The sequence below is a fragment of the Scardinius erythrophthalmus genome (genome assembly GCF_964197995.2).
Source record: "Scardinius erythrophthalmus genome assembly, chromosome: 20".
Lineage (NCBI taxonomy): Eukaryota > Metazoa > Chordata > Actinopteri > Cypriniformes > Leuciscidae > Scardinius > Scardinius erythrophthalmus.
Window position 1 is genome coordinate 7547466 of NC_138240.1, and position 19322 is coordinate 7566787.

Genomic DNA, 19322 nt, shown 5'->3' on the forward strand with positions numbered 1-19322 from the left:
TATTAAGACATAGCGTTTATGGATGGATGAACAAATGAAGGAATGATTTATTTGTGTACACAGATAAAAACGTGATAGAGACGTGCAGTTTTCGGGATGAAGATGATGACTGCACATATCACTACACTGTGAATTATCCATCAAACAACAAAGACAAAGAACACGGAGTCCTAGTGAAGAAAAAGAAAGGTGAAATATACACAAATATTAATTCTAGAATTCTAAATCTCCTTTGTTTTATACAGTATTTTTCCATTTGGGTGGCCTGTAGGTAAATTTAAAATGGGATTTTCATGTACATCTCTAATATTTCCTATTAAATAAAGCTCTTTATTTTGTAGTTATGTACCTACTACCTTTTCTGTATTTTTAGCTCTTGAACAAGAGTGTGTAAAGTCATACATGTCAGGGTTAAACTAACCGTTTTGTTTCTCCGTGTGTCAGACTGTCCACCGGCAGGTTTCCTGTGGTTGATTCCTCTCATTATGTTTTTGATGCTATTGCTTGGTTTGCTTTTGCTCTGCTGCTGGAGATACTGCTCCTGCTGCCAGGTAGCTACACACACACACACACACACACACACACACACACACACAAAGAGAAATGTCCTCACAATGCAGGTTGCGTCTCAATACTTGGTCCTCACAAGTATAGCAAAACCAACACACGCACACACGCGCGCGTGCGCACACACGTGTGCACACACACACACACACACACACACACACACACACACACAAAGAATATTAATATAGATTCTAGCATTTTTGTGAGGTAGGTACACAGCACTCACAGAAATCACAAACATGCACCTGTCTAAATTACTGTTGTTTTATATCAAGATAATTATAATTACTATAGACTTACCACTTGCAAAACTCAAAAAAAGTTTACTTGCAAAACTTTAGTTTTCCATTGAGTTTGCCTTCACTCATAAAACTTTTGTGATGGAAATAATATTAGATGGAAGGGAAAACTATACTTCAGTGAAAAACTATATTTTGCAAGCAAATGCAAAAGGGCTCCGTACACAAGTCCCCAAAAGAGATTTCGTCAGATTGGGGTGATTGGCCAACTTGTGGGTGTTTTTTGTAATCATAGCTAAGTAGATCCAAACGCACATTCACATACTCAAAATACACACACACAAAAACATGGAAAAAATATTCAAAGACAAACTGACACACTGACACCATGACCTAACCAGGCACAAATGACAAGTTTCCAGTGTCAAATTATTTTCTTTTTCCCGGCAAAAGTAAAAATTCTGCACAAAGAGCAAAATTACAACCAATAAGAACGTTTTAATATACAATTAAGTGGAGAAGGACTGCCAATCAATGAGATTTTACTGGAGGAAATGATATACAGCATGATATAAAAACCAAAAAAATGCCTTGTTGCTTGTCCAGGTTGCTGTATTACACATAAAATATGTTCTGGCAAATATGTTGGCTTTGATCCTGTTGTGTTGAAACCAAACAAGTTACTTGCTGTTTAAAACTTATGATGGAACTGGTTAGGACATGTATAGTGATGTTATATCTCAATTAATTCACGTTTGCATTTCTCCCCAACAGGCGTGTTTTGCTCTTCTCCCATGCTGTGGAAGAGGTAATCATTCTGTTACACTTAAGTTACATTAAGGAGAAATCAGCAGAAACAGATATACTCTATTGTTCTTAATGTGTGTGTGATTGGCAGGTCGTATGGTGGGATTCAAAGAAGACCACTACATGCTACGTCAGTCTTTGTTGACCTCTGATCATTTGGACACCCCGATGGTGCGTAGCGGCCCACCCAAGAGCACAGACATTGTGCGCTGGAAAGTGACGGATAATGTTCATCGAGGACCAAACCACCCCCAGAACCAAATCAAACCCAACCCCAATGAGACCAGTGAGTCTAAACTGAGATTCAGATCATCACATCATCTAGTGTGACCAGGGTCCAAAAATGTTCACCCCAAAATGTAAATTCTTGTCATTCCAAACCTGTATAACTTGCTTTCTTTTGTGGACCTCAAAAGAAGATATTTTGAAGAATGTTTCAACTGCTTTTGTCTATGCATTGAAAGTCAGTGGGGTCCAAAACAACAGTGGACTCCGGTGATTTTCATTTTATAAATTTCTTTATTTGTTTCAAAGTATATATTTTTTTTGTGTTCCACTAAAGAAAGAAACTCATACAGGTTAGGAATTACATGAGTGTTCAGTAATTGATGGTTGAATTTTCATTGGTGAACTGTTCTTTTAAACAAATTTTAACTTGTAAAACCACAGGCATTTTTCATGCTTGTTTAGCTCATGTTCATATTCTTTCATCCCTCTCTATTCTCTGTCATAGTCCAGTACCCTGTCTCTCTTCGTCTAAACCGGCAATATTCAGAAACTCTTTCCCAGCTTGAGGCTCGGGACACAGACGTGCTCAGACGTGAAGTAGAAGACAACGTGAGTGCTTATTAATGTGTGATGATCCCTAAAAAAACAACAACCAAGAAGCAAGTTCTCGCACATGAATGGTCATGCCTGACTGCGTATGTCTCTGTGTTCTTCTTAAACAGCTCAATGACGTGTTCCTGCAGATCCCTGGCGCACAGAGAGTGCAAAAGACTCGGTTCAGGTGAGAAGTAGCTCTCAATGACTCATAAAAATCTGCGCCTCGTGGGCAAATTTTTCTAAAGTATTGGATGAGTCTCTGATTTCGACATGTGTCTGAATGCACTGAATGTTTTACTGCTTTTCCCCCAGGTCACAAAGAAATTCTGGAAAAAGGTACAGTAGCTACAGCTGATTACATTAATGAAAAACTGTATGTTGATTTAAGTCTATCGAGAGAGTTTATTGATTAGGACGAATCTCAGAAATTAATTTGTAATTTTAAATTTTCACCCCAAAAATCTAAATATAACCTGAATATTTCTTGAGATTTACTGATTGGTATAGGGAATCTCAAAAATCTCAAAACTTTAAGATTGACAATAATAATTCTCATTTTCATCCACAGACAGAACAACACAATTGTGGACACAGTTTTAACTGCCCCTCGGGCCAGTTACCCAGATATTGTGAAATTGACTGATAAACAGGTTCAGGCTGGAAACTTCCGCGATCTGAAGGTCGTTCCAGGCTACTACACCGTAGCTACTGACAGAGGTACAAACCTTGTACAACACACTTATTTTTCCCAAACACATTTTGCTTGCACTGCAAAAAATGTTTTTCTTACTTAGTATTTTTGTCTTGTTTCCAGTCCAAATATTAAAAAAAAGAAAAATTAAATGAAGGTGCGCTTACTAGATAAGTAAAATGGCATAATATATTCTCCCGGTTTCGCAGACAAGTCTTAAAATAGTCCCAGACTAAAATGCATATTTGAGCTGTTTTAACTGAAAGCAACTTGCACTGACATATCTTAAAATACGTCAGTACCGTTGTTTTATCTTAAGTAGCACACCACCATGTTTTTTAAAGCACATTTATAAAAACTACTTAAATGCCCTAATTGAACTAAGGCTTAATCCTAGCGTAATCTAAGCCCTGTCTGTGAAACCGGGCCATTATGTCTTGTTTTCTGAAAAGATAAATAAATAAATTGAGTTTTTGCTTAAAACAAGCTAAATTATCTGCCAATGGGGTAAGAAAACTAATCTTAATTCAAACAGAAACAAAATTATTTTCAAAAACTCACCTTTTTTTTTCTTCAAAAAACAAGACATAATATCATCTGACATTTACTTGTCTAGTAAATGTCTCTTGATTTAAGAATTTTTTAATATTTGAACTGGAAACAAGACATAAATAATAAGTAAGAAAAACATTTTTTTGCCGTTTGGTTACAGTCTGTTATTCTGTAATATTTCATGTTTGTTGTGTAAATTAAATTTTTTCTGATTCCACGTCCTCTTCTCCTCTGTAGAAGCGGCAGGTGCTGTGGAGTTTCAGGAGGGCGTGGAGTCAGTGGATGTCCGGGTTCCCCTGTTCGTCAAAGATGAGGATGATGAAAAGAAGGAGCTGCTTGTGCAAGCAGTTGATGTTCCAGTTGGAATTGCAAAGATTGGCAAAGATCATGTCAACATTACAGTGATTAAAGAACATGGTAGGAAGTTTTACAAGTAAAAATACTGCTAAATCTTTTCTTTTTATATCTGCTACAGTATTTTTGTCTTTTTATTAAAAATATTTAAACATCCTTAAAACAACATAACTTTTTCTTGAGAAGCAAAATTGCGGAAGATAATAAGACTAATTTTCATGGAACACATCTTGAATTAGATTAAGTTAATTTATATAAGTTTGTTTTAAGCCTAAATCTAACAAACATTTTTGTATGTGTATTGTTTGTTTATTTGTTATACTATAGCTAGGAGCATCTTTACCTTCCTGCAACCATCATACACCTACAGTCGTCAGGATGGTGTGGCGAACATCCCGATCAGTCGTGAGATTATAGAGGATGGACGGACACAGGTCACATACTGCACCCGTGACCTCACTGCCAAAGACAAGAAGGTAAAATACGCTAACTTTACATCTTGAGTTTCATCATTATAGTAATGGCTCGAGCGCCGATGGTGTGAGTACCCTATTGGAATTGCTCAGTTTATTATTTAACTATATAAGACCACATGTAATTCCTGAAGTGATAGCGATATCTCCTGGATTGAAAGAACATGCAGAAGTAATTCTCATTGTTTGATTGTGGTAATGTTTTCTTGCTAATTTTAACCTCTCTTCACAGGACTATATCTCAGTCGATGGAGACATGAGTTATGGACCAGGGGAAACGCAGAAGAACGTCCCAGTGAAACTCTTGGAGCTTGGGGAAGGAGACGGACTGTTGGAGGACAAACAGGTCAAACAGTTTGTGTTGGATCTGAGTAACCCACGGCAAGGGGCTAAACTGGGCCGTTACCCACGAACCACCATCACCATCGCTGATAAACCAGGTACATATCAGGTTTACAGATCTGAAAGTATAATTTGTTGTTATTCCCTAACCTAAATGTGAATTGTCCTCACAGAACCCAGTGTCATAATGTTTAAGAAGAGTACTCAAACTTGCAATACAGCCGATCCGCTATACTCCATCCCTGTGGTACGCAATCGAAACCAGGAGGGGCCGACCACTGTGTACTGGCGCACAAAGAAAGCCTCTCGCTTTGACCTTTCCGGTCCTCTCAAATTTGCCCCTGGCGAGATGGAAAAGAATGTTGTCATTGATCCTCGTGCGTATCCATCTCCTATCATACCCGAGACCTTCCAACTGGAACTATTCGACCCAAGCAACAGTGCAGTCATTGGAGAGAGGAAGACTACGCTGGTGAACGTCACCGATGGTAGAGGTGAGAAAACAGGTTTGGGGTCCATGTTTGCAACCATTTGTAAATGCAAAAATAGTCATTGTTTTGTTTACCTTTTGCTGAATGGCACATAATGTTTGCGTGATGTGATTTCAGGGGATGGGAAAATCCAGGATTTCCAGAAAATGGAATTAGTTAATACAGCCACATCTCCTGGAGGACGCCTCTACTCCCCAACCAACATCAAAGCTGTCCCTACCGGGCCTAAAAACATCCGTCTGAACTGGAACCCCTGTACAAACGCCAATGGTTACAAGGTAGGTCATGCAACATGATATCTGCCATAACACATTACAAAATTTAATCAGTTTTTGTATTATTTACATGCAATTTTTTGTGTACCTCTGTAAAGTTGAATAAATAAAACAATTGAAAACTACTCGAATGAGCGAAGACGCTTCAGTTAAGCAACAGTTAAGACGGTTAACAGTTAAGTCAGTTAAGACGCTTCCAGTTAAGCAACAGCCGTTATTCAAAACATCTGCTTCAGACCACTAATCCTGTTACTGATTAGATACAGTTTAAAATGTGCGAAAGCTTTGGTATTTACACAGCATTAACCATTATGAGATTTTGTTTACTTAATTTGTAGTGGCAAAAGCCAGGAATGTGACATTAAAGATGCAGGAGAACATTTAGGCTTTATAAGTTTTATTGTTCTGCTTTTGTTTGTGCTATTGTATACACATTGCAATACAGGGATGATATATAAAACAGTGATTAATATATATGAATTAAAGTTTGGTATCTTATGAAATATTGTGAAATATTATTAACTCTTTTCTATTTTAATGCATTTTAAAAATGTAATTTATTCCTGTGATGGCAAAGCTGAATTTTCAGCATCTTCAGTGTCACATGATCCATCAGAAATCATTCTAATATTCTGATTGGGTGCTCACTAAACATTTTTTATTATTATCAATGTTGAAAACAGTTGTGCTTCTTGCTATTTTTGTGGAGACCATAATACATTTTTTCAGGATTCTTCGATCCTAAAAAGAACAGCATTTATGTTCAAAATAGAAAACTTTCAACATTATAAATGTCTTTACTGTAACTTTTGGTTAAATAAATGCATCCTTGCTTTACAAAAAAAAAAAAAAAAGCCTTCAGCCCCAGTCTGCTTCTGTTTGGAAAGTATCAATTTAGTTGCAATATTTTTATGAGATTAGTATTTCAATAAACACTAGCTTAGCTAAGGAGCTGGTGTTAAATACGACATTTGAGCCGTGATTTGCTTTTTCCAGGTGAAGTACTGGATATATGGAGATCCTGAGGCCGATGCTCAGGTCCTGGATGTGAAGACTCCTCAAGCCGAGTTGACTAATCTTTACCCGTACTGCGATTACGAGATGCGTGTATGTGGCTACAATGCACTTGGAGAGGGCAATTATAGCGATATGATCCAATGCCAGACTCTGGAGGATGGTAAGTCAATCTTTGAATTTTCTATTTGTTCTAATTGGGAATTTTAATGGTCTTTTTTCTGTTTTTTGGGAAGCATGCATGTCATATTTTTCATATTTGTCCTTTTCTAGCATGCCCGTTGTTGCTTTTTGAAGTTTCTGTCTTACAAACATGTCAAACTGCATTATTTTAACCCTTCCAGTACCTGGTGAACCTGGTCGCTTGGCTTTCAATGTCATCAGCCCGACTGTCACTCAGGTCAGCTGGGCAGAGCCAGCAGAGACGAATGGTGTCATCACTTCATATGAGGTCATCTACATACCCATCAACGAGGACAAAAGTAAAAGTCCTAAAATACCCTTTATGGTATCTGTGTCAGGATTGTGACTTTTTGTGGTTTAATGCTTCTCTGATTGCAAATGTCTATATTTTTTCTCTGTTCAGAGCCTTCAGGACCTTCTAAGAAGGTGATGATTGATAACGCCAAAAAGCGCATGCTGCTCATCGAGAATCTGCAGCCTTCTCAGACTTATTGTTACAAAGTGCGTGCTCGCAACAAGGTGGGCTGGGGCCCGTACAGAGAAGCCACAATCAACCTGGCATCACAGCCTACCAGACCCATGTCAAGTAAGCATCTCACAAAAATGGGGTGGAATCAAACTCAAGTTCAGACCAAGTAGTTGTTTAATAAACCGTTGTACGGACTATTGATTGATTGTGTTTATGATTTACATCAATCCTACAGTTCCCATCATTCCCGACATTCCCATTGTGGATGCAGAAGCTGGTGATGACTATGACAGCTATCTGATGTACAGTAATGAAGTACTACGATCCCCAACAAGTAGCCAGAGGCCTAGCGTCACAGATCTGTCCGAAGGTGGGTGTCTTTTGTGATGTGGTGCACTATTGCAACACTTTGGAGTCATGTCAATGTACACTACCTAAACGTTTGGGGTCAGTAAGTAAGAAATGTATACTTTTATTCAGCAAGGATGCTTTATATTGATAAAAAGTAGAAAAAGTATATCTGACAGTAAATATATTTAAAATATTAGATTTCTATTTCAAATTAATGCCGTTCTTTTGAACTTTCTATTCTTCAAAGAATCCTGGAGAGATTGTTTCATGGTTTCCAAAAAATATTAAGAAGCACACTTTTTTTTCTTTTTTTTTTTAACATTGATAGTAATAAGAAATGTTTCTTGAGCACCAAATCACCATTTTAGAATCATTTCTGAAGGATCATGTGACTGGAGTAATGATGCTGAAAATTCAGCTTTGCCATCACAGTAAAAATAAACACTAAAATAAAAAACAGTCCTTTTAAATTGTAATAATATTTCACAATATTACTGTTTTTACTGTATTTTTAACCAAATATATGCAGGTGTGGTGAGCATAAGAGATTACTTTCAAAAACATAAAAAAATCTTAATGTCTCCAAACTTTTGAACGGTAGTGTATTTGCTGAACATCCCTTTTGAAATGACCAGGATGTATTTCCATGACGTTCAAGGATGATTTATGCTGCTGGTTTTGTTCTGGTTTAGCTGGTGGACCAGTGTAGCCATGGTGTTCACTAGCAAAACTTGAGCTGGTGAATGTGGTCAAGCAGCATGTGTAAGCTGGTTGGCCTTGCAACTCTTGGTAAAGGGGACACCAGCACACTAGCATCCTAACGCCGTGTCTACACCAGACGTGAGTGCCGTGACGTGACAAAAGCAGATAGAACCCATTATAATCAGTGATGCTGTCTACACTGAATGTGGCGTGACGGAACATGACAAATTCACGATAGTAAACTGATGCACTGCTCTAATTCTAACGTACTTCAGGCACTCTCACTACTTCTGACACAAAGAACAAATGGATTTTCAATGGTTGTGTTGTCGCATCAAGTGTACTCAGCCTCAAGCTGTAGCGGCACCACATGACAGCTGTCATGTCCGGTGGAGACACGGTGTAACAATGCTAGTCTTTTCATCAGGGATTGCAGGAAACTAAAACAAGACTTTGCACACAAGTTTCCGAAACATGTCAATGCTTGTCTGTATTGCATGCCTGAACATGTTGGTGGAACTGTTTCAAGCATTCGAAAGCTTTTTTTTGTGCTACGTTGACCTGTAGAAACTACTGGTCAATAGCAGACATGATCAAGGTCTGCCTCCATCTTTGGCGTAACAGAATGATGTCCTTACATCATTCGTATGCAACTCCTGTTGAAATCGAAAGGCTCTTTCTAGTCCCCTGTGCATTGAAGACCCCACAAGAACTTACCTTTGCCATGGAACAATGTCTTTTTCTTTTCTTTTGGCTTTGTCGGACTGGGTGACTGGGCTCTTTATGGAAGTTTAACTTATTGTTTGTGCAGCCTTCAGGGAATGTTGCAGCCTTAACGTTTGGGCTCCTTTGGCTCTCTTTTGGCAAGAATGATCAGACTATTTACTTGGCCTTGCTAGTTAAAATAAACATCGCTAGCATCATAGATGGGCTGAAAAGACATCAGCTTTATCACCTTTTCTTCTTTCCTTCTTTGCCTAACTCTAGTTATTAAAGGAATAGTTCACCCAAATATGAAAATTCTGTCATCAGGTTGTTGCAAACTGTTTGACTTTTTACTTCAGGGAGCACAGAATCAGAGGCTGATCTTTTCTGTAAAATGACAGTGAATGGGGATGGACGCTACAAAAATGACATAAAAACTAGCATGGTTATGGTCCATATGGTGTTTTGAAGCAAAATGACAGTTTTGTGTAAGAAACAAAATATAAGTTGATATTCACTGAACATCTTCCTATCCGCCATAACTCATTCTCATAAATCTCATTCACACTTATTCAGACTTTCAGAGGGCAAGATTCTTCAGCCAATAATGTCTTATATTTCAGTCTATTCCTCACATAAGCTATCATGTGGCTTCAGAAGACTTGAAATATACATTTTTATCAAACACAAATAGACTTGTAATTAACATTTCACAATAGTTGTTATTACTATTATTAAGTTTTTATTTTTTATTTTTTTTAGTTATCATCCAGCGGTAGCATTTTTGATCATATTCACAAAACTGTCAAAATTGTCAAAGACTTTGCCTGGATCGGATTCAGAACGATGATCAAAACAGATAGAGTAGTAGATGGAGTCCATCAACACCCCCAAAGCTTCATAGTCCTATAGCTCGCCCTGGCTCGACATTTCATTCAGTAAAATTAGGCAGATTTGATTCATATTCTGTTTAATGCTGATGATCACGTTATTTTACATCTGCTTACATATGCTATCGCTTGTTTCTGCTTCTTCTTCGCCGGCGTTTTGATCAGGAGATTCTGTCCTCTTTCAGAAGATGCGTAATAGCGCCCCCTACCGTATAACAGTGAAAACACAAAAAGCTGGAAAATTCTGTCATTGGCGGGTAAAGAGTTAAATACTTTTATCCTAGTTTTATGATGTTTTGTTTTGTAAAATTTGGAGCTTTATAGGCACATTCACCTTTTTTATATGAAAAAGGGTAGACTTAATCTTTTTGTGTTCAGGAGTCATAGTTATACAGGTTTAGAACGAAATTAGGGTGAGTAAATAATGACAGAATTCTCATTTTTGGGTGAATTAAATTGAGCACGGACAGCCCATACATCCTCTGTGCCTTGCTTACTTCCCCACATGATTACGGAAGGCTCACGCTGGAAGCATGTCCAGCTAGTCGGTTCGGATCTGGATCTCCGTAAAGTGTCCTGGAAACTGCCTGCTGACATCATCCCCTGCCTCCTGAGCCCAGCCACAGATGCCAGCGATAGTCATGCACAGACCCTGCCACAAGGTGAAGACCTGTCCCTGGCAGACAGCATGCCAGCTATACCCAACGTCAACCCACAGCTGGGCTATCAAAGTCGCTTGAGTGCTAACTGGCATCAAGAGACTCAGAGTGCTAACTGGCATCATTTCTCTTGCTTAATGTAGATTGCTAATTCCATTTCTACCATAGAAATATTGTTTCTTCTGAACTGAGAGGCTTTCTGCAGTTTGGGTCTGTTGAGGTGATTCCCTCCTCTAGGCTGCAGTTCAAAGCGCTAGTCTGGAGCGCTAACTTCAACTGTGAATTCTAATGCGCTAATGTTGCTATGCTGATTCATGAAATCGTCGTCTTATTCTCATATGTCCTTACAGATCAGTTTGTAAATGGAAAGTGGGACCAGAATTTCCTGTTCCCGGGAGGAAGCAGTTCCCTCTCCCGCAACGTCAGCTCCTCCTCATCCACGTACAGCCATTCCACCCCCCGCCCCGCTGTGACCAATCACAGCAGCTCCACAACGTACATTTCCGGCAAAGGTATCAGAGTAATAAATGCCCAAAGAAATAGTTAATTGCCAAAACAACTTTTAAAAAAAATACTCATGTACTGGTCAATTTTGAGGTTTTGGGCTATTTTTTCTTCCACAACATGTCTTTGTTTCAGAGTAGTGGAAACAAAACATCCAAAATAATTAATATTTAGATGTTTATTTTATTGCACTTTATCTATTTGTGTGATTTTAAATGCAATGCTCTTTAAAGTCCATTTTCTCAAAATGAGTTTAAAAAAATCACCACTTCAGCAGCACTTACATACATCAAACTTTAGAGTTTTATTCCAATTTATATTCTGAAGGTTTTCATAAAGGGGTTTGTTAATATATCATTCGCCTGATTCGAACCCTCTAGTGCTCTTCACCTGGCAGTCATAAAAAGCCTACTTTTTTATGAAATGAATGTTATATATTTTAGTTCTATAATGTTTTTTTATTTAATATTTTGTATTTTTAGGGGATTTTATGGTACTAAATTATATCTATGCAGTAGTTATAATCCATTTTTTCACTTTTTGAGCATTGACCTGAAAATTTAATTTCCAACTTAAACGGTCGTAAATCATGAATGTAAATCTTTTTAAAGATGACACCTGGCGTATTATTGCTGAAGTGAAAAAAAGTTTTTAAGAGTGAACTTACAATAAGTTATAGTTTTTTTGTGTTTATTGTTAAGAAAAATACTATTTTCAGTTTTTAAATGAAATATATAATTATTTGCCAAAACGTTTTACTCTAAAACTGTGAGAAAATCAAAAGTCATATCTCAACAAGTTGTGTTCCAAATTTGAGGTTTATACCTCAATTCATATGCTTCTAAAATCAAAACTGTTGAATAAATTGCCTTTATAGCTCATTTATCTATCATTGCTGTTTTTTCTCAATCAGGGGGCTCAACTACACATAGATATGATCTTAGAGATGGCGGGCTTCTCACAGAGGAAGTGATCTTGAGGAAGCGATCAGAGAACAGGCATTACACTGACAGTGATGGTGTTAGGGATTCTATCGTCATGGGAAACCTTCCTGGAGGATTTTTGGACACTTTAGGTAAAGTGAGCTTGATAGATCTGCCTGCACATAGTGTTAAAGTCAATCAGATTTTATATATTTGCCTCGCAAGGTGCAGCTTTTGGCAAGAATCCTTGGCTGACTCTCGCTTCAACCTTGCTCTTCTTTTTCTCTTTCTTATGCCATTTGTCTGTTTTCTACACTTTTTTTTCTCTCACTGTTTTCTCGTCATGCGACGGCTGCCTGCCAACCCTTTCCCGCCACACCCTGCCATGGCTTGGCGTTCTCTCAGGGGGCTCTAGCTTCAGTCAGAGCACAACTACCAGCTACAGCTTGAGCTCCAGAGCTCGTACTCAGTCTGAAGATATCAACGATGCACTGCTGAACCTGGATAGTGTTCTTCAGGGTGAGTGAACGTGGAAACAACCATCAGTGCATCAGGGGACTGATTGAAACCATAGCTTCTCAAGCTTCAAGCTTCCTTTACTGTAAAGTAGTTGAACCAAAGTCAAACAAACCTTTTAGAAAGCATAATACATTTTGAAAAGATTTTAATATATATATCATTTTATATCATAATATATATCATTATACAATATATACATACATATATATATATAAAATGTAATGAATTTTTTATTACATACAACTTTAAATTTAGATTAAGCATATCATTTTACAATAAATTCTAAAACTAAAAAAAACCATCATTTATTACTAAATATGTAGAACTTGTTAAAGCTAGGGTAGGCAATTTTTTTTATAAACACTTTTTGTTATACTGGTTGAAACTCTCTTCACATCCTGATAGCAATCAATAATAGAAGTGGTCTAAAAATTAAAATATGTACATATATCTTCTGTGGACAAAAAAATGTTCATCCAATCATTGCTTTCGGTCTGAATGCTATGATACCATGTCCTACCTGCCTGTCAACATGTATTTCCATACCTCCGCACACCTGCTCGCGCAGACATCACACGTCATCAGCACGTTCCCTAAGGCTATACAGAGTTTAGAACGATATTCACCGAGTCCCACAAACAAGCAGCAGTCATCTTTTAGAAGTCCTCTTGAACCAGAACAACAAGCTTATGCTGCGTTCATGCCATAACCATAATAACGAGAAGCCGCTATGTTTTTCTGTAGTTCATTATTATTGTAATGTTATGTGATTTGAGACATGAGGCAGTTTAAAGGCGTCTCTCGTGGCTCTTTTGTTTGCTCCCTGCTGTATGCGTTCATGTGTTTTGGAGGAGGCGTGGCTTTGGAGAGGCTCTAAAGGGAAGGTGGGATCTCATGCTTTCAAAACTAGCTTGCTATTTCTAGCCACTCTGAAATTGCCTACCCTACCTTTAAACTGTCTGAATGAACTGATTCACTAAAATAAATTGTAAACAATCTAGCATTTTGAGAGAGAGCACAATTATTTTATTTATTTTATTTTCATTTGCGCAAAAGCATTGAATTTTTTGTCATCCTTGTCATTGTGGGAAGTGGCTAAATTATTTTGAAAACTACAGAAAAATTTAGTCAAGTTAGAAGCGTCTCTACTTTCTTTAGTTACTCCCCAACACTGCAACCAATTAAACCCTGACACACAACTCGCGTCTGAATAACAGTCATTTGCAGACTGACACACCTCAGCCAATTCCCTGCTGTTTTCCCAGTGCTGAAGCAATAAAACAATTTGTGGCTGGATAATTAAATATGTCTGTTCTGCGGTTTGAAATTTTTACCGTCTGCACTACTTGTGCCCTCAGACTCTCGCTTCAACCCGGGTGTTCCTGAGACTCCCAGCAGACTGGTGTTCTCTGCCCTGGGGCCCACGGCCCTGAAAGTGAGCTGGCAGGAGCCCCAATGTGAGACCGGTGTACTGGGTTACTGCGTCCTTTACCAGCTAATCAATGGAGGTGATTCATCTCTTCTCATTCATAGTTATCATACTTATTCATTCATAAATATATTAAAGTTAATTCAGTTATTCAATTATATACTATAATTTATCAATTTATTGCCATATGTAAATTATATATACAGTAGTCAACATTTGATGTGGATCAAAACCTTTCATCAAAGTTATACGTTAATTTTAAGCAATACCCGTTCTTGTCTTAGGACAACTTTGATGAACTTTTTTGATCCACTTCAAATGTTGACTACTGTATTATATATATATATATATATATATATATATATACAGTGCAATGCATAAGTTAATACACCCATGCTAAAGTTGACTAAAAAGAGGAATAAAACATCATATTTTGGAAATTGAACTTAATGCCTTAATTTAAAAAATTAGGAAAAATCCAACCTTTTAGGACACCAATTTTCTTTGTGAATGAATAATGTATCGTAAATAAATAAATGTTCTTCCTTAAAATACATGGTGCATAAGTGTGTACACCCCTATGTTAAATTCCCATAGAGGCAGGCAGATTTTTATTTTTAAGTATTTTTTTTTTATTAATTTTTAGGATACTATGCATCCTGGTAAAGTTCCCTTGGCCTTTGGAATTAAAATAGCCCCACATCATCACATAGCCTTCACCATACCTAGAGATTGGCATGGTTTTATTTCAGTTAGCCTAAAAGCTAGTTTGATTTGCATTGAGAGATGATCTTATGGAAAGTACTCCATGCCAATCTCTAGGTATGGTGAAGGCTATGTGATGATGTGGGGCTATTTTAATTCCAAAGGCCAAGGGAACTTTACCAGGATGCATAGTATCCTAAAAATTAATAAAAAAAAAATACTTAAAAATAAAAATCTGCCTGCCTCTATGGGAATTTAACATAGGGGTGTACACACTTATGCACCATGTATTTTAAGGAAGAACATTTATTTATTTACGATACATTATTCATTCACAAAGAAAATTGGTGTCCTAAAAGGTTGGATTTTTCCTAATTTTTTAAATTAATGCATTGCACTATATATATATATATAAATTATCATATTTCATACATACATACATACGTACGTACATATATATATATATATATATATATATATATACATACATACAGTATATTGTACAATACATAGACAAGCTAAGCAAACAATCATTTATTATATGCTATAAATCAACAATTTAATTTCGTATATGTGGTACATATGATAACAGATGTTGTCTTTTTGATGTCTATTTATTCTACCATTGTATTGTACTGTGTTTCTCTTATAGGTGAGGTAAAGCGTGTCGAGGTGAACAATCCCGCTCAGAACTCTGTGTTGGTTCAGGATCTCCTGCCCAACCATTCCTACATCTTCAAAGTGAAGGCCCAGAGTCGAGAGGGCTGGGGTCCTGAGAGAGAGGGAGTCATTACCATCGAGTCTGCCGTCGACCCCAAGAGCCCCCTGAGCCCAATGCCAGGTGAGTTGCTTCATTTTATGTTAGTTATATGGGGCAGAGTAGCTAATGTCAGCAGTAGCAGTGGCAGCTATTGTGAAATCTTGATTAAATATTACCACTCTATTGCGTGTATGTATCATTGAATTGTTCTTAAACTTGAATATATGTGTGTGTGTGCTGTTGTTCAGGGTCTCCGTTCACTCTCAGCACTCCCAGCGCTCCAGGACCTTTGATCTTCACAGCTTTGAGTCCAGACACGCTGCAGCTGAGCTGGGAGAAACCACGCAAACCCAATGGAGACATCGTGGGCTACGTGGTCACCTGTGAACAGCTGCATGGTGGAGGTCAGACACCAACCTCACTTTATTTTTCATGTATAAAAGCCATCGCAACTGCACTAATCAGAAACAAGCCCTGTTCTTTAGCTTCCTTGCTGAGACTCTGTCTTTGGTGTCCGTGCAGGAGATATTCGCTCCTTCCAGGTGAATGGCAACGCTGCGACTTCTTTGACGGTGTCTGACCTGAAAGAAAACATGCCGTACAAATTCAAAGTTCAAGCCCAAACCACACAGGGCTTCGGCCCGGAGCGAGAAGGCATCATCACCATCGAATCCCAAGATGGAGGTATGCTTTTGGACTTTTGAACAGTGTCACTGTTATTTCACTGTTAAATGTTTTAATAATATCATAGCCTGCTTTTTATGATTCAGTCTGACAAATATTCTGTTTTACTTGGAAATACATCACAGTGCATGAATGGTTGAAACTTTATCATCTCTTCTTCTTTTCTCCTCCTCCTCTTCCTCAGGCTCTATGTCGCAGTACAGCAGTCAGTCAGTCACAAAGAGAGAGGTGTTTAACCTACCAACAGAGGTTACTTCACACACCATGTTCTCAGAACCCTTCGTGTCTTCAGGTACAGACACACGACTACATATCTTGCTGGGTTATCAAGAACGATCAAGAATGCTAACAATTAATTACATGCAGTTGTTTTTAAAATATAAGTACAATATAAAAACTTGCATGTACACAATAAGTGCACAGTATCAAATGATTAATTTACATGTTAATACATAGTAGTTAAAGACACCTAATATAAAGTGTGACCCTATATCTTTAGTTATAATTATCGTCCTTGGTGTGAACGGCCTTCATAATTTCAATTGAATCGGACCCGCAGGATGTTTTATGATTAATTATGCTAATTTATTTTGTTATATGTAGTTTTTTTATGATTTATTTTTTAATCAAATCAGACAAATTTCTATACAAAGTCTGCCAATTGCTATACAATAATGTCAAATTTAACTCCGTAATCAAAAGTTTTTAACTGTGCAAAATTATTTTCAGAAAACAAAAATAAAATATTGAAATTAGCATTTGAACTTATTATTATTGATTTAATTGAATTTATTTGTATTTTATATTATTTAATATAAACCAACAAAATATAATTACATAATTTATACTAATTATGATTATTTATTTTGATAAGTAGAATATTTTTTCTAAAATTGGCATTTTTCTCAAATTAATTAATTATAAATTCTACTACAATTATTATTAAATGTAACTAAACTTTAAATTTAGTATAATTTATTAAATACACATTTCTTTAGATGGTATTTCAAACCAAGTGCTGTCTTTAAAAAGAGACCAAACTTAAGATTTACGACAGTTTAAGTTGGAAAAGTTCATTTTCAGGTCAATGCTCAAAAAGTGAATAAATGGATTATAACTACTGCATAAAATACCATTTAGTGCCATAAAATCCAATAAAAATACAAAATATTAAATTAAAAACATCAAACTTGACTCATTTCATTGAAATAAAAAAGAATCAGTCATTTTAGGCCGCCACATGAGCACACGTGTCTAATGTTTATGTGTGTGTTTCTTTTAGACGGTATGATGATGATGTCGAGCAGGCAGATCACGGAGTCGGGCGGCACCTTCACACGGCAGGTGGAGATGGTGCAGAGAGGAGTCGTGTCCAGCAGCACCGTCACAAAGAAGCTGGAGAGGCAATACTTCGAGGCCTAATCCAACTCCCTTTTGCCTTCTGCAGAAAGTGTGTATATATATATATATATATATATATATATACGCTCGAGCGAAACTAAGTTAATTAGAGAAGTTCACCGACCAATGTGCACAACATATGGTTTTTATGTGAGGATGAGAACAGCTGAGCTCTTGGATTCCTTGGATTATAGCTCATCAAGACCAAAGTCTTCAAGCCTTGATATTTAGTTGAATGTAAATACTTAAAAACCTTTTAGTGTTATCGCTTCCAAACAGGTATTTGGTTTCCTACAGTGTTTGTGAGAATGTATGCGCCATGGGATAGGTTAGAGATCTTCTGTTGCTTATTTGAGCTTGATTGCTTTCATTCTGACAAGGTTTGAATTTAGCAGATTTTATATCACGATGTTGCTTTCAAGTTGTATCACGTTTTTTGAGCATAGAGGTTTTCTAAATGTATTTTTCACATCAAATGTGACATGTCTTATGATTTAGAGTTTACACTTTATCTTTAACTAATTAATTTCCTTCTAAATCAAATTTTACTTGTTAAGGGTTGTATTAAATGTCGCAACACAAGCGCATGCATATGGACTCGATTCTTAGGATTGTAAATATGTTACTGAGGTTTGTTTTTTTATTGCCTGTTGCAACTTTAGGCCTGCGGCTGTATTTTAGTTTAGTACACTACTGGAAATTCCGAAAAGATTACCGACATTACACTTGTTTACCCTTAAATTAATTTTTTACTGCCTTTAAAAATCTGTTCGGTACTTTTGACTTAGGGGAATTTATTTTTTTGTTTTTAAAGATTTTTATACGATAATTGCATTTCACCATCATATCCAAGCTGTAGTATGTAGTATGCAAAACTTCTCACTGCATATCAGTTCACCGCACTTAATGAAACAATAAATCATTCTACCACAGTCGACTCGTTGTGTGTTAGCTTTGTTTATTAGAAACAGGTTTAGGTGCTATCAACTGTTTTTAGCACACTGTGGACCTACTGAAATGCTTTATGTAGATTAAACGAGTACGAGCTGACAGTGCCCTCTATATGCTTTCTTATGTTACTGAAAAACAAACAAACAAACAAACATGGAGTAAGATGTGATTACATCCAATACTTGATAAAACGAGATTTGCATTTGCTAAGGGAGCAGTACATTCAGGGCAGCAATGAACATTTAGGTGTTTTATTTATAATCAAATAAATCATAATTCAGTATGCAATATTACAATGACACAATCGCTGTCGGTTACATTTTGAATGCTGAACATTCTATCAAATGTGAGTAGGTTAGAAGAGATTTTTCAATGCGTTACAATATTGCGTTACTCCCTAAAAAAAGTAATAATTGCATTACTTAGTTACTTTTTATGGAAAGTAATGCGTTGCATTCATTTTGTGTTACCTTTACTCAGCTGGGCTTGCTTGTTAAAAAAAAAAAAAAAAACAGCTACATTTTTTGGCAAATTTAAAGGGCCCTTTTGCACCAAAAGTGAAATGAATAAGCCTCAGGCTGAGGGAAAGCAAATTCACTCCTGTACAGTAGAGGGCGCAGCTTAAACAAACCTTTCAGCTTTTGACTTGGGGAATTTTTATTTTTTTATTTAAGATTTTTATAGATAATTGCATTTCACCATCATATTCAAGCTGTAGTATGTAGGTATGTAGTATGCAGAACTTCTCACTGCATATTTAGATCACAGAAGAACAGGATGCAGGAGAAGAAAGTTAAACTCTTTCAGCAATCAAAAAAATAAATAATCAAACGTGACGTTTAGTCAATTTTTGCTTA

General features: G+C 36.8%; 1 protein-coding gene across 2 annotated transcripts in view; it reads left to right on the plus strand.

Annotated features, from left to right (window-relative positions):
* itgb4 (integrin, beta 4) overlaps positions 1-18451 on the plus strand; it is a 29338-nt gene extending 10887 nt beyond the window's left edge. The window contains exons 17-42 of one of the 2 annotated variants that reach the window (XM_081349085.1): positions 64-189; positions 445-551; positions 1581-1614; positions 1705-1899; positions 2347-2450; positions 2564-2622; positions 2751-2774; positions 3007-3155; positions 3919-4098; positions 4363-4511; positions 4741-4948; positions 5024-5344; positions 5459-5619; positions 6613-6793; positions 6975-7112; positions 7217-7399; positions 7518-7652; positions 10940-11101; positions 12007-12168; positions 12422-12535; positions 13894-14043; positions 15322-15510; positions 15678-15833; positions 15952-16113; positions 16298-16405; positions 17396-18451. In XM_081349085.1, coding sequence (XP_081205211.1) covers positions 64-189; positions 445-551; positions 1581-1614; positions 1705-1899; positions 2347-2450; positions 2564-2622; positions 2751-2774; positions 3007-3155; positions 3919-4098; positions 4363-4511; positions 4741-4948; positions 5024-5344; positions 5459-5619; positions 6613-6793; positions 6975-7112; positions 7217-7399; positions 7518-7652; positions 10940-11101; positions 12007-12168; positions 12422-12535; positions 13894-14043; positions 15322-15510; positions 15678-15833; positions 15952-16113; positions 16298-16405; positions 17396-17535 — 3797 coding nt within the window. In that variant the 3' untranslated portion in view covers positions 17536-18451. The remainder of the gene's footprint in view (positions 1-63; positions 190-444; positions 552-1580; positions 1615-1704; positions 1900-2346; positions 2451-2563; positions 2623-2750; positions 2775-3006; positions 3156-3918; positions 4099-4362; positions 4512-4740; positions 4949-5023; positions 5345-5458; positions 5620-6612; positions 6794-6974; positions 7113-7216; positions 7400-7517; positions 7653-10939; positions 11102-12006; positions 12169-12421; positions 12536-13893; positions 14044-15321; positions 15511-15677; positions 15834-15951; positions 16114-16297; positions 16406-17395) is intronic. The other variant, XM_081349086.1, reaches the window with a different exon arrangement.
* Positions 18452-19322: the final 871 nt, after the last annotated feature.